The sequence below is a fragment of the Alternaria rosae genome (genome assembly GCF_020736505.1).
Source record: "Alternaria rosae strain MPI-PUGE-AT-0040 chromosome Unknown BKA58scaffold_1, whole genome shotgun sequence".
Lineage (NCBI taxonomy): Eukaryota > Fungi > Ascomycota > Dothideomycetes > Pleosporales > Pleosporaceae > Alternaria > Alternaria rosae.
The window spans coordinates 2,193,816-2,206,797 of NW_025763570.1; the positions used below are offsets into that span (position 1 = coordinate 2,193,816).

The 12,982-nt window shown below is 54.5% G+C and overlaps 4 protein-coding genes across 4 annotated transcripts; 2 read left to right on the plus strand and 2 right to left on the minus strand.

Moving 5' to 3' along the window:
• Positions 1-1,239: 1,239 nt before the first annotated feature.
• On the plus strand, positions 1,240-5,097 carry BKA58DRAFT_425769 (uncharacterized protein; the record flags this gene model as incomplete). Its single annotated transcript, XM_046172941.1, has 5 exons — positions 1,240-1,689; positions 2,432-2,759; positions 2,890-3,975; positions 4,213-4,890; positions 4,943-5,097. Exons 1-5 carry the CDS (start codon positions 1,615-1,617, stop codon positions 5,095-5,097), a joined length of 2,322 nt encoding a protein of 773 aa, XP_046030995.1. The 5' UTR covers positions 1,240-1,614.
• Positions 5,098-7,852: 2,755 nt separating this feature from the next.
• On the minus strand, positions 7,853-10,424 carry BKA58DRAFT_396437 (uncharacterized protein; the record flags this gene model as incomplete). Its single annotated transcript, XM_046171357.1, has 3 exons — positions 7,853-9,105; positions 9,158-9,812; positions 9,864-10,424. 3 exons carry the CDS (start codon positions 10,422-10,424, stop codon positions 7,853-7,855), a joined length of 2,469 nt encoding a protein of 822 aa, XP_046030996.1.
• A 401-nt stretch (positions 10,425-10,825) lies between these two features.
• On the minus strand, positions 10,826-12,037 carry BKA58DRAFT_13893 (Sedlin). Its single transcript, XM_046164540.1, has one exon. It carries the CDS (start codon positions 11,789-11,791, stop codon positions 11,228-11,230), a length of 564 nt encoding a protein of 187 aa, XP_046030997.1. The 5' UTR covers positions 11,792-12,037; the 3' UTR covers positions 10,826-11,227.
• Positions 12,038-12,074: 37 nt separating this feature from the next.
• BKA58DRAFT_372778 (mitochondrial ribosomal protein subunit L31) lies at positions 12,075-12,801 on the plus strand. Its single transcript, XM_046169165.1, has 3 exons — positions 12,075-12,156; positions 12,289-12,518; positions 12,631-12,801. Exons 1-3 carry the CDS (start codon positions 12,107-12,109, stop codon positions 12,681-12,683), a joined length of 333 nt encoding a protein of 110 aa, XP_046030998.1. The 5' UTR covers positions 12,075-12,106; the 3' UTR covers positions 12,684-12,801.
• The last annotated feature ends 181 nt before the right edge of the window (positions 12,802-12,982 follow it).

Below are 12,982 nucleotides of genomic sequence, written 5' to 3' on the forward strand. Positions count from 1 at the left end.
GTGAACAAGGCCAGCAAGCGTGCTCCCAGGGTTTCTCCGCAATGCGAACGCCTCGCTCGGAACTTTTACAAGCCCAGGTCCCATGCCACGATCGTGACAGGGAGGGTATTGCTCACAACATGGAACGGCGCGCTGTTTCCAACGCGATCTTGTCGAAGCCTGGCAGCGAGACATGTCGAACAGAACAAGAGTATCTGAGTTGGTCGCGTCTCGTGTTTCAGTGTGCATGTGATACTCGAGTACAAGCGCGTAGAAGCAGGCTTGAGACGTCCGAGAAGGGAACGGCATTACAGCATTGAATTGACGCCGGAAGCGATGGAGCAAATGCACCGAGACGGCTGCAGACGTGTATTGCTATCGCGATGGGCTAAGCGGCTATTCGCCCGGATGTTGTTGCGGAGTTTATCGACGCGGGTTGCTGGCGTTGAGCATGATGGCAATTAAACTGGGAATAGCCACACGTTCAATTGGATCGCGGGGCTGACTGGCGCATTGAAGGCGGTCCTGCCACGATGCGGCCCCTGAAGCAGCAGTTTTGTTCGGTGGCATGGCTCCGCAGAGGTTGCGAACCCGACGTCCCAGGGCCGATCAGCGGCGATTTGAGCAGGCAGCCCATGACCCGTTTCCCGAGAAGCATCTCCGTGTGGCAGCATCAGGCATGGCGGTGCCGATCAGCCCTCGATGGCGATTGGAGGCTGCGGGCGTGCATCGGCCAGTCACAGCGGGCGACGTTGGGGGCACAAAGAGACATGCTGGTGAGCCGTTTTGGGCGTCTGCTCACCGGCGCCACGGACCAATGGCGTGCGAGGCGGCGGGGCGCTGGGCTGGGTGGTGCAACTGCTAAAACGGTCGACTAGCGGCGGTGAATTGGACTCGAAGGACGCGTCAGAGCAGTGGCGGGCGGAGCACATTGTGACCTGGGCGAGATGATATGGCAGAAGTAGCAGGTGGCATCGTGTGCGAGCTATAGCAGGCCGGATTAAGACGCCATGGGTGTGAGGGAGGTACCGCGGGGTCGCGACTGCCATCTCCTGGATTTAGCCGAGTGAGCATGCGATGGGGGCAGGCGCGATGACGGCAGCTGCTGCTATCAGTCTCTCACGTCGCGAAGGAACCGCTAGCACGCCTGTCTTTTGCTCTGGGCAGCAAGCCCCCACCCGGCCGAAAACCTGACCGTCACGTGCTCCACCGGACGCGACAGCGGGCAGCAAGACGACGCGCCTTAGCCATCAAACAGCAGCTTCATCCTCGCAGCAGCACCCACCCACCGCGACGACATCGCCATCGACCAGGGCTATTCCGCCGGCGATCCCTGATCCCGGCCCCTTCGCATCCGCGGCTTGGGCGCTCGAAACAGCTGCTCCGTCCGAGCGTGCAGCAGAGCAGGGAGGTGGCTGTTCCAGGTTGATTTAACGACCGACTCCACCCTCGGCCCTCCCACCGCCTTTGCAGACTCTCCTCGCTGCCTTTCCCTAGACGTCGCTAGCGCCACCTGCTCTGCGCGTGAAATTGCGCAGGCCACGCTACTGCATCGCTCCCCAACCCTCGTCCACCGCTGCGCCCGGACCCTCGCTGCCCGGATCCTTCGACGTCTACCACCGCGCAATAATAACAATGTCGCAGCCAAAAATCCCAGATAGGGCCCGCAAGTATAAGGAAGACCCGGCGCCTGTAGCGTCGCAAAAGATGGTGAGTTGCCTCTGCTTCCTTGCACCCCCTACCACGCCCGTCCGACCACCTGCATCATCCCATACACTCGCTACCCTCCGCTCGCTCCCACCTTGATCGGCCCTGCCGCACCCTCGACCGTTGGAGTTTCGTCGTGCGCGTCGCAAAACCCTTCCCTAAACCCGTCACCGCCGCTGGTAGCTTCATCCTCGCGCTTTTTGCATGCTGCAGCAGCCACTGCACGTCGCGGCCACACACAACGAGTTACCCCAGCTCCGGCGCGTCTCTGCCTACATGGTATGCCCTTCCCGCCAAGCAGCCCTGCTACCCAAAACCCGCCTCCCCTGTCGCACTTGCCAAAGCTTTCCTTGTCTCCTCTGAAGCCAGTCCAAGCCTCTTGTCACGCAGCCTACCAGCAGCGGAATCCCTGCCATCCTAGCAGCCTTCCGCTCCCACCGCTGGTCCGCTCTGTGTTGTCAACGTTGCGAAGTGCCGCCCTGCTTTCTTTAGTCTGCCCTTCCCATCCTATAAACTATACCCTACCGTCCTGTCTTTTTCCAGACCCTGCCCCTCGCCTACCACGCTGCTGCTGCACATCCGTCGCTACACCCTAGCCGCCCAGCCAACCACAGCGACCCGCACCCCCACCTCTCACCTTGCTTGCACTCCCTGCCCCGATCACCACCACAGCTCGTCAGGTCGACGCTTGCTTTTTTATCTTTTGTTTGCCCCCAGCAGCCTTACTGACTGGCTGTCTTCTTAGCATCATCCCCACTCGGCTCAGGGCTTGCCACCGCCTAGTCACCTTCCTGTTCACCACCCTAGGCCTGGTGTAGTCCATCAACAACATCAACACCAGCACCATCCCGACTCTCCCCACCAGTCAGTGCCTTCTCAGAGTCCTGCACAGGGCCACTACCCATCACCACAACACCCAAACCCTCAGGGTCCTCCGCAGCACCAATCGCCTTACATCCAGCAAATCCAAGGCCCCCCACCGCCGCAACAGCAACAAGAGGTTCCCTATTACTCCCAGCACCACCAGAGCCCTTACAGCACCAACAGTGCGCCGAGTAACTACTCATCCTCAGGTATGTTTTGTTTTTGTGTACACAAATCACGACGCGTTTGTCTATGCGCCCAGCGCATTAATGACGCCTCGACTTGGATGCCCCAGTCGTATATCCCCCGTGCGCAAAATGGAATTCTAACATTTCTCAGAAACCCCAGAGCTCATGGCGGCCGCAACAATGAACCGGGGCGGATATCCTCCGATCTCATACCACACCCCGCAGTCAAACTCACCAGCATCTGTTCAGTCTCCACAGCACGACCAGCACGGCCGGCCAATCTATGGACAACCGCCCAGCCAGATGCCTCAGTCAATGTACTACACTCCCTATGCTTCGGCGCCAGTTCCCCAACAGTCACCATACCAGCAGCATCCTTCGAGCGCCCCACAGCAACCAATGGCGACGCAATCGCTGCTCATGTCTCACCAGCAAAACCAGCAGATGCAGCATCAACAACAACAGCATCAGCAGCACCATCCTCAAACCCCAGGAATGACGGGAAGCCCCAAGTCGCGCATGTCGCAGACGCCACTTCAACGGCCACCGTCAGGACTCGGCCCGCCTCAAGCTCCGCCTCAAGGCCCTCCCGTTGGTACCCCCAACATGCACGCTGGCCCTCCCGGAGGACCCAACGTCAACCCTAATGCCGCGCCTGGTCCCATTCCTGCTACCACTCCCCTTGTTGTGCGACAAGACCAGAACGGTGTGCAATGGATCGCGTTTGAGTACTCTCGGGACAGGGTCAAGATGGAGTACACCATCCGCTGCGACGTCGAGTCCATCAATGTTGACGAGCTCCCGCAAGACTTCAAGACCGAGAACTGTGTGTACCCCCGCGCTTGCTGTGCCAAGGACCAATACAAGGGCAACCGCCTTCACTACGAGACCGAATGCAACACCGTCGGCTGGGCGCTAGCGCAGTTGAACCCCTGCCTGCGCGGAAAGCGTGGTCTTATCCAGCGCGCCGTCGACAGCTGGAGGAACAGCAACCAAGACCCTCGACTAAGGAGCCGACGCGTGCGCAGAATGGCCAAGATGACCACAAGGAAAGCCCAATCGGCTAACCATGGTAACCACATGGCTGGACCAGGTGGACCAGGTGCTCCTGGTGTTCCCAACTCTGCCGGATTAGCAGCACCGCCCCGACAACCGAACATGGGCATGGGCGGCCCTCAGATGCACCATCACCATGATGGACCTGGAGGGCCCCACGGAGGACCGGATGACGTTAGCGGTATGTTTCACCAGATGTGATGTGATAAGGCGCAATTGTTGTTGGTTGTTAAATGATACCTCTGTCGTTCTTTCTCCATGTACATTACATACTCCTTGATGTAATACCCCTTCGATACCACTGCCCCATGCATGCTTGCATATATACCCACCCCATAGTTACACATGTTTTTGGTTCAGCGCAGAACGGCAAGTAGAGACATGTTCGGACGTGCAAGCTAACTCTCTTTGTGTACAGCCAATGAATACGGTGAATCACACACACACCATCACCAAGCGCCAAACGGTCAATCATCATCACCTACCGACGGGCGACCTGCTCAGAGCTTCTACCCGAATTACCCATCGAGCGACTCCGTCGCAGGCTCCAGCGGCATGCCGCCGATCCACGATAGCCTGAGCCACCCTCCGCCTCCATCACACGCGGCGGGTGTTCCGGTTTCAAAGCAGCAAGAGCAAGATGAAGAAGAGCGAAAGCTAGCCATGTTTGGCGACTTACCTGACTCGAAGCGCCGCAAATTCATACTTGTGGACGACGCGCAACGAGGAACTAGGGTTCGCGTGCGAGTTACTCTCGACACGGTCAAGATGGAGGAGATGCCCGACTCTTACCGCAAGTCCAACTCGGTATTCCCTCGTAGCTACTTTGCTATGCAAATGACTTCTCCACCTGCCAGTCCTCGTGGCAGCAAGGTTTTTGCTGATGAGCCGGACGTTGAGAACGACCCTAGCTTCCCTCTGGCTGGTTCTACTGTTGTGCCTGTTCCTACGCTGGATGGCGAGACTCGTGTGCCGAAGCCGCGTCTTACTCGTGCGAAGCGGTCGAAGGAGATTACGCTCAACGATCTTGGGTACCGTATGAGTTGGAGCCAGAGTCGTGTTTTCGCAGGAAGGACATTGTTTCTGCAAAAGTCTCGTAAGTCAATGGCTCAGTGCAAAGAAGAATTATTTACTAACCTTGTCAACAGTTGATGCCTACCGCAACAAAATGAGAAGCAGCATGATGGGCCAAGGTCAAGATGTGACCCAAGTAGCCCCACATTTCGAGACTCGTGTTGGAAAGAGGCGGTGGAACGAGAGAATCGAGAAGAGTAAGAAGGCGAGGCGCGATGGCTCTCCTTAAGAAGTCCCAGGCCACATGCTCCAAACGGATGCCCTGGTTGCAGGCAGCCGCCCCGTTGACCCACTTTCTCGGCACTTGCAGGGAGCCCCTACGAACGACCGGGGTTGACAACCCTTTTCGACTCGGCACCAAATCCTTTGCGACAGGCCCGGCTGTTGCTTACACCCATGTTTCATCATGGCTGTATTAGGTTTCAGACTGTAGTCGTTCATCTGCCGATGACTGCTTCTCTCTCTTTTTGATACATCTCGACCACCCACCACCGTCTTGATACCCGTCGGCAAGTTATGATCTCTTGCGACATTCTCGGTCGGTTTTCGGTCTGTTCTTTCCTGTCTGTTTATAGCGTGTTGAGCGATCATCTTTCTGCGAATGGGCTTTGGCGCCTACGGTAAAAAGAGGCATAGAAGCATTGAAAAGCATGACTCAGGACGCTGTCTATGGCATGAGGAAGGAGTCTTGTCGGTTATGATTGCGTCTTCGGATATGTTTATATTGCGCATGTTTTGTGGGTATTCGGTAGATGGGCTAGTTGTTGCTACCCTGGACATATAATAGACACTTCAAAAACAAACATGCAGTCTGATATTAAGTGAAACTTTGGAAGTCTCTTACAGCTCGGCAAAACTACAGCCTCAATTGCCCTCCTCCAAACCTTGGAAGAGGCGTTTTGTGTATCATCGAGAGAGACCCGGAGGATGCATCCTAGATGCGGCCAGCTGACCAGTTCGCCCGCGATCCTTCAAAGCACCGAACGAGAAGAGAACCCACATGAACCACTCACCGGCCACTCACGATCACTTACAGCGGCACGTCACGCAAGCCTTTCCATGTATGCTCGACGTGATATTGTCCGAGACAAATAAATCACGTCGATAGTCGTTCGGTCGGCCAACACTCCCCTAGGGACATCCCTCCCCCATACGTTCGCAAAGCGGAAGGCGGACAGGTGACAGGCCGGGAGAGCCTGGTCTCGCGTGGCTGAATACCACTCATGTCTACGCGTTGCGTGCCTGGTGCCTGACTACTCAGCTCAGGCACAAGGATGATTTGCTTTTCAGAGTGGGTAAGGTGTGGGTAGTAAGTAAGGGGCGAGGGGTGGCGCGCAACAAGGCAGGGTATCAAAGAAGACCAGGCACACGACTGCAACGCAATGCAATGTTGTGCGACGCGACGCTACGCGACGGTTTTCGGGGGGTGTGGTAGAACAGGCTGATTGCGGTTTAGATGCGATTGCCGGAACGGTTGGCCGTTGGGGACCGAAATTGCCCATGCATGTGGCATGTGGTACGCGAGACGAGGTACGCGCGGAAAGGACCCCAACCCAACACCCCCCGAAAGTCTAAAACGGTAAAACCGTTACGAACCTAGGCGTAGTCGGAAAAGGCACCCCCCCTCCGTCTTGCCAAAGCAACAAAAAAACTCTCCGAGGTTGCAGCGATGGTGCTTGGAGGGGATGTGACCGTAGGCGGGATATGCCTAGTTGGCTTGTCAAAACTAAACCAGAGATGGGCTGACATTTTGTCGCTGTTCGCGCTGACGGGACTTCCAAGGCTCTTGGTATACTCGTGTGTGAAACATGTGCTTTTCTCCGTCTTCGCACTCTACTTGCAACATTTTCCCTTTCTAATCGACGCCTCTTGTCCCGTCTCGCAGTAACTTCGATTGATTCTCCGCCACCGCAATTCTGCGACTATCGAACCTCCATCGAGGCGCGAGCTGTCCCGTCCCACCCGCGGCCGCCCCAATGCTAATACTAAGAAGAACCGAACTCCCAAGGCCTTACTCCACTGCTAGAAAACGAACTAGCTGATCCGAACCAACTATTTGCTCAGCTAGTAGCTACTCCACTTCCGTAAAAAAAACTCCGGGCACCTAATGCCAGCCAGTCATAAGTGGTAAAGCTATAGTCCGCACTAGCAGCATGTGACGTTAATGTTCGGCGCGACTTGCCAAACCGTTGAACCATTAGCACCGCACCGTTTTACTTCATCGTTCATGCTCGTTTCCCCGTCTTGGCTGTCGTGTTTGCGATGGTTGACTCGTCATTCCTTAGACGCACGGAGCGCCGTTGATGAATGAGGCTGGCCGGTCGCGTGAGCGAACGAGCTAGTCCTGGTGGATATAGCTCGTTGTGGGGCAAAAGCTTTGCGGGCTACTATTGACACCGGTAGGGCGTTTGCTACTGTATATGAGACTTTTCGACGCGTCGAGATCAGGTTTTATGGAGGCGTCTACTTGGTGGCTGCTGTCATGCGCTTAGGAGGGTGGGGTTGTAGGTGCGTGAACGGGTTCTGAACTAGTTATGTTGGGTCTGGCCGATTCGGTGCTTTCATAAGCTGCAGCGCATCGTCATCTCCCTGTATGCAGTCTATGGTGATCTGGATGCATTTACTGTGAGTAAGCCGTGAGTGAGTTGGCTGGCTCGGGGCTATCGGTTTCGCCTTCACGCAAGAGGCATTTGACATATTCGACAGGCTAGAGTATGATACGGTACGAAACTCTGCACCGGATTCTCGTTATCACTAGCTAAGCAAGAACTTGATGAAGTTTTTGAGAAATGATACGAGTGTAGCTAGTGCGAAGCATATCGCGACTTCATGCGAAGAGACGAAGATACAGATACTTCGATACGTCCTGCTCTTCAAGAGATATCTCCACTGCCAAACGCTCTTGCGATATGGGTATCTCATTCAAGTCCCATCCTACAGGTTACAGCTTGCGAGCACTGTTCATGGCATCAGTTCTGTACTTCTCACCTCATCGTCTTTCTTGCACGCCACCCACTCCGCCCAGCCACACCATGCTCCGGCATCTCAACTGCGCTCACTACACGTGCGCGACTGCCACCTTCCGTCCTTCTTAATTTCATAAGCCTCTGCTGCTCTTCCGTCAGTCTTAGTATCTCTCGATCCGTATCATGCAGGATAATGCCGTTGATGACGCTGTACTTACTGATATCCGGGTCGTTGTAGTCGTCCGAGTCGTCTATTACTACGGGTCGAGCAGCGCGAGACTTGGCAAGATACCTGTCGCCATTGAAGCGAGAGTCTGTCCAAGAATTCCACCCAGGACCGTGTTTTGGTGATGTGATCTCGGAGTCAGAAATGTCGGCCAGCATTTGTACGTCCTCTACAGCGTTACTAGCGGTACTAGGAGCGGGTGTGATTGACATGGTTCGCATACCACCTCTGACTTGCTCGAAGACCCCAGCTTCAGATGCTGCTTCCTCGCGCTCGTTCGCTTCTTCGATAGCAATGTTGGTCTGCGCTTGTAACTCGGCTTCGCTGAGCTGAGTAATCTTTGCAGTCGCATCAAGCTTGGCTTTTCGAGGTGAGCGCGATGCGGTTGCTACTTGAGTCTTCAACGTGATGACCTTGGACTCCTGAGACGCAGGTGTCGGTGTTGATGGTGTAGTCGGCTGAGGCTTTCTGGTGGGCGCACGCGGCGGAGTGGTCGGTAATGCGACGGCAGTCTGGCTGTTGACCTTGGGTACGGGTATCTGCGATTTCGTGAAGCCGAAGACGTTCTTACCCTTGTTGTACACACCTTTCGAGGCTAAAGCTGGTGGGAGTGGTGGAGGCAATCTAGCCTTCTTGGTCGCTGGCCTAGCTATCTGCTTCTTCACATTCTTAAGCGCCTTGTCCGTCAGAACAGGGGACCCGGGCTCTTCGTCATCGGATGGTGGAGCATAGTCACTCTCCTCATCACTGCTGATGTCAACCACTTTTCGCTTGCGTCTGCTCGCACAAGAAGAGAAAGAAGTATGCGATGCGACTGATGTATCACGTTGACTTTGCGAGACACTCGAGGCGCAATAAGCGGGTGCAGAAGGAGAAGTCTGTGACCCAGCTCGAACACCCCTAACAACAGCGATGCTTTCTTTAGTGGCACTGGCTGGGAGGAAGGGCTTCCTGAAGCTGGGGGTTCTGGGAGTGGTAGGAGTACGAGGGCTATCTTGAGGCGAGGGAAGCATGTAGGGAGTGTACAGCTGTGGCTTTGTCGGGGCTATGTATATGTTAGCTGAGTTACTATAAGAATGGAAGACAGTATAGCTTACTACGCGGGGCTTCATGCATCAACATGTCAATATCATTCGAATCCGAATTACGATGATTGCTCTGCACGCTTTCTGTCGCAGGATTCGTGACGGAATCAGAACCAAACGTCTCTCTGAGTCCAAGATCTTGTGAAATTTCAAGTGAGCCATTCAAGAAGTAGGCTGGACCCTTCGCTTGTATAGTTCTGTGGTCGCCTCGCGGAAGGCCGTGGAACGCTGATTCCTGTAACATCGATGACTGGCCTAGTTGGTGGCCTACACCTCGTTGCGATTGAGACTTGTCTGGCTGGTGGTCTTGAGAGAGCCTCGAAGGAGCGAAACCGCTCGTCGGATGTACGCCCTGTGAAGCAGAGATTGTGGGGGTAGCCCACGGAGAGGAAGCCGATAATGGTCTATCTCCAAGAGTCCATGCCTTTCCTTGACGAGTATCTGGCATGCGAGACACATTCGCCCAGTCGCCAAAGTCCACTGCCCGGGCCGGGCTCGGCTGTGTACTAAGAGTAGCTACTGGTGCATGCTGAGATGTGACAGAGTTCGAGACGTGCACGCCGGGAGTGTTGCTTGTGGATACTGCAGGCGACTGTGTATATATATGTTGGGACTGTTGAGCAAAGACGCTGTGTTCACGCTTGAACTTTTCCGCCTTCGTCGTACCCTACACCAATCAGTCTTATGGCAAGAATGATGTTACCGTTTGCCAGCTTACTGCGTTTCCACTTTTGTCAAACAAGTCGGGAGGGTCTTTCGCGATAGGTTCTTGCCCAGCTATCTGCAAAGTAGGCTTCTCCTTGACCAACACTATTTCATCGTCATCGTCGTCGGAACAAAGATCGATGATTGCGACGGCGGCGTTCTTGTTCCTCGAACCTGCGGCTGGTGTGGTCGTGTTGCTTGCTGGCTTAGGTATGGGTGGTGCTTTTGACCTTGGCGCTGGCGTCTTCTTGATAGCAGGAGTAGCCTTTGGTGTTGCAGCAGCTTCACGGCGATTTGCTTGACTCTGCACACCTGTCTTAGACCTGGCAGTCTTGTTACCCAGCTTTTTCGTCGCCCCCTTGTTTAATGCTGCCTTTGCCTTATTCCAGAACTCTTCCTCTTCTCTCTTATGCTTTGCGAGAATGATAGCTCGCTCTTTGTTGACGTTGGCCTGAAACTTGGCATATGACTCCGTTGCGTGTCGCTGGAAGCCTTGGAGTTCAGCGTCGTGCTTCTCGCGGAAAGCGAGCCACTGTTTGTCTGCAGGGCTGAGGTCGGCCGGTTTCGATGCCATGCTAAGGGTTGCAACGCGCCAATATCAAGATAAAAGATGTTGAATGCTGTGAGGTAAGAGGGTTGGTTGTGGTCCAGAGAAGGTGGGTAGATGGAGTGGTGATAGACCAAGTGGGACAAGGTGAAGGTGAGTGAGAGATTTGTGCGATTACAAACGGGACCAAGGTAAAGGCACAACTCATGGTGACCACAGATTTGACAATGCGAAAGTAAAGTAAGACTTCGCTATTCATGGCGTAGGCTTGCAGGTAAAGTGGCTTGCAAATTAGGTAAACAGGCCACCGAGATACAAACGACAACCATCCGCCTTTGAGCTAGCAGCTGTACGTGGCCAAGCATGATACATAGAGAGGAATCTAGCGGCGCTCAAGCCTGACATACTACATTGGTCCAGTGGGGAGCTTCACTGGAGATGGCGTGCGCAACGAAAATCTTATCGTATTGGCTCTCAAACATTGATCCTCCTGTTCTCGACTACCATGATCCGGACAAGCCCGATCTCGACTTCGACCAGATCGCCTCATAGCCTCGCAAGTATTAGAAGCTATGCGCGTGCTGAGTGGACAGGCATGAAATTAGCTCAGAAACTCCCGTTCTGATTGCCTTCATTGTCTCAGGTTTGCGCCGCAGCGAAGGACAGCTGAGACATTTCAGCAGTTGTTTGGTCGAGACTCTCGAGTTGATGGTCGTAATGATCCGAATTGTTCTTGTGCCGTCCAGCGTGCCCCCGGGTATAAAATGGGTCTTCGCGCTTGTCGTCGTCCCCAGTCTTGAATGGGTAATTCCGTGATGCTTTCTCTCCCTTCATAGATACTTCTTTGCCGCGGTCGCAACCCTCTGCCTAAACACCGGGCTCTTGATGACTTCGCCGTTGCCCACAGCAAAGAATGGATTCATGATAGTCTTAACCCATGCCTCGTATACATCGACCATGAAGTTCTTGACAGCCTCTTCCGTGGCTGGGCTACTAGGGTTGTACAGACCAGCACCTCCTCCTAATGCAGCTCTCCCTCCAGCCAGACTTCCTCTCGCGCCTCCAGCACCTCCACTTGTCAGCCCCAGACTTTCGTCGCGTGGTCTTGTGAGCAGAAGGAAGCGTGTATTGCCGCCGGTAATCCAGCACGACACGAAGCAATTCTGGTATTTGTCGATGTGCTTAAGGTACATGGGCGCGGAACCACTGGACGTAGAGGGGCCCCATTGAACTTCTTCAACTATATCGAGGGACGAGTGTAGGATGAACGGGACAAGGGCGCGTTCGGCGGGGGTATAGTTCGCGACACCTGTGCCGCCGCTGCGTGAGGTACCGAAGTCGTGCGTGAAGAGAGGGACATCGAGTGGCGATAGGATGGAGAACGTGTACGACATAGTGAGGTATGAGGTGGTAGGTCTGTATACGTGTGGAGTGTTTGGCGTGCGCTGCGTGGCCCAGGTGGAGATGCGTGATCTAGCCTAGTGCAGTCTTTCAGACTCTTACTGATGTCGAAAACAAAGGCGCCAGGATTCGTAATTCGTATAGTCGTGGGTATAGCTTCGGAGTTTAGCTGTGCAACGTGTGGGGTGTGTCGACGAGCTTCCCCACGCTAATCGGCATGTCTGCCAAGAAAGTCCGCGGGAGTGCCTTTCGAAGAATATCGCGACTTCCATTGCGCAGCCCAGCATCGCCAACCCCAGCACGTCACCATGTTTGGTCCTTTCCGCCTCACAAACCCGCTATCCGGCGGCCTGTTATGGTGCGACTCTCTACATTTCCCGAATCATCGACCCCGCGCAATTGCTCGTCGTCGCCATCGCATTTTCCGCTCCGATGCACCTTCCACTGTCCACGACTCGATATCGGGAAGTCCATGCTGACAAAGCTATAGGAAGATACCATGGCGACTATCCAGACATCAGAAGTACAGGCATCGCGAGCGCCTACGGCACGTCGACACCGTGGTCGGCACACTCGACACCGCACTACGACGCATGGGACAAAGTATGAAGAAGGTGGAGCGCTGGAAGATGGAGATGCCAACCGAAGCGGAGATGCTGCCCAAGGACAAATACACCGTCTTCGACCGTAAGGTGAAGAGGTATCGGAAGGGAATACACAGTAAGTTGCATACTTCAAGTGCATCGGGACAAAGTTTGGTGGAGGCAGAAGGAAAACCAGAAACACTCGTGGTAGGGTACATCCTAAAGTTGCGGTAGCTGACAGTTCACAGAGGTGCCAAAGTGGACAAGAGTCAGTCAACGACTCAACCCTCCAGGTTTCTAGATGGACCGCACGAGGAACGACGGTCGCGTGCGTGTATACCATGTATCATCATACAATTTGCATCAGATACGGCGCTATGGGAAGGAAACAATACAAAATTCTCAAATCTGCACTGGAATCATATGTTTCTTGAGTGAACACATTAATCTGCATCATTAGCGAGTTCGGTATCCCCTTGCGTACATATCTGTCATCCACGCTATCGCAGACACTCGTCCATTTTTCCATGCTCTACCACCCTCTAGACTATAGTTTTTTTCAAAAGTCGCCAACTATGTCAACATCACCTGCATTATACA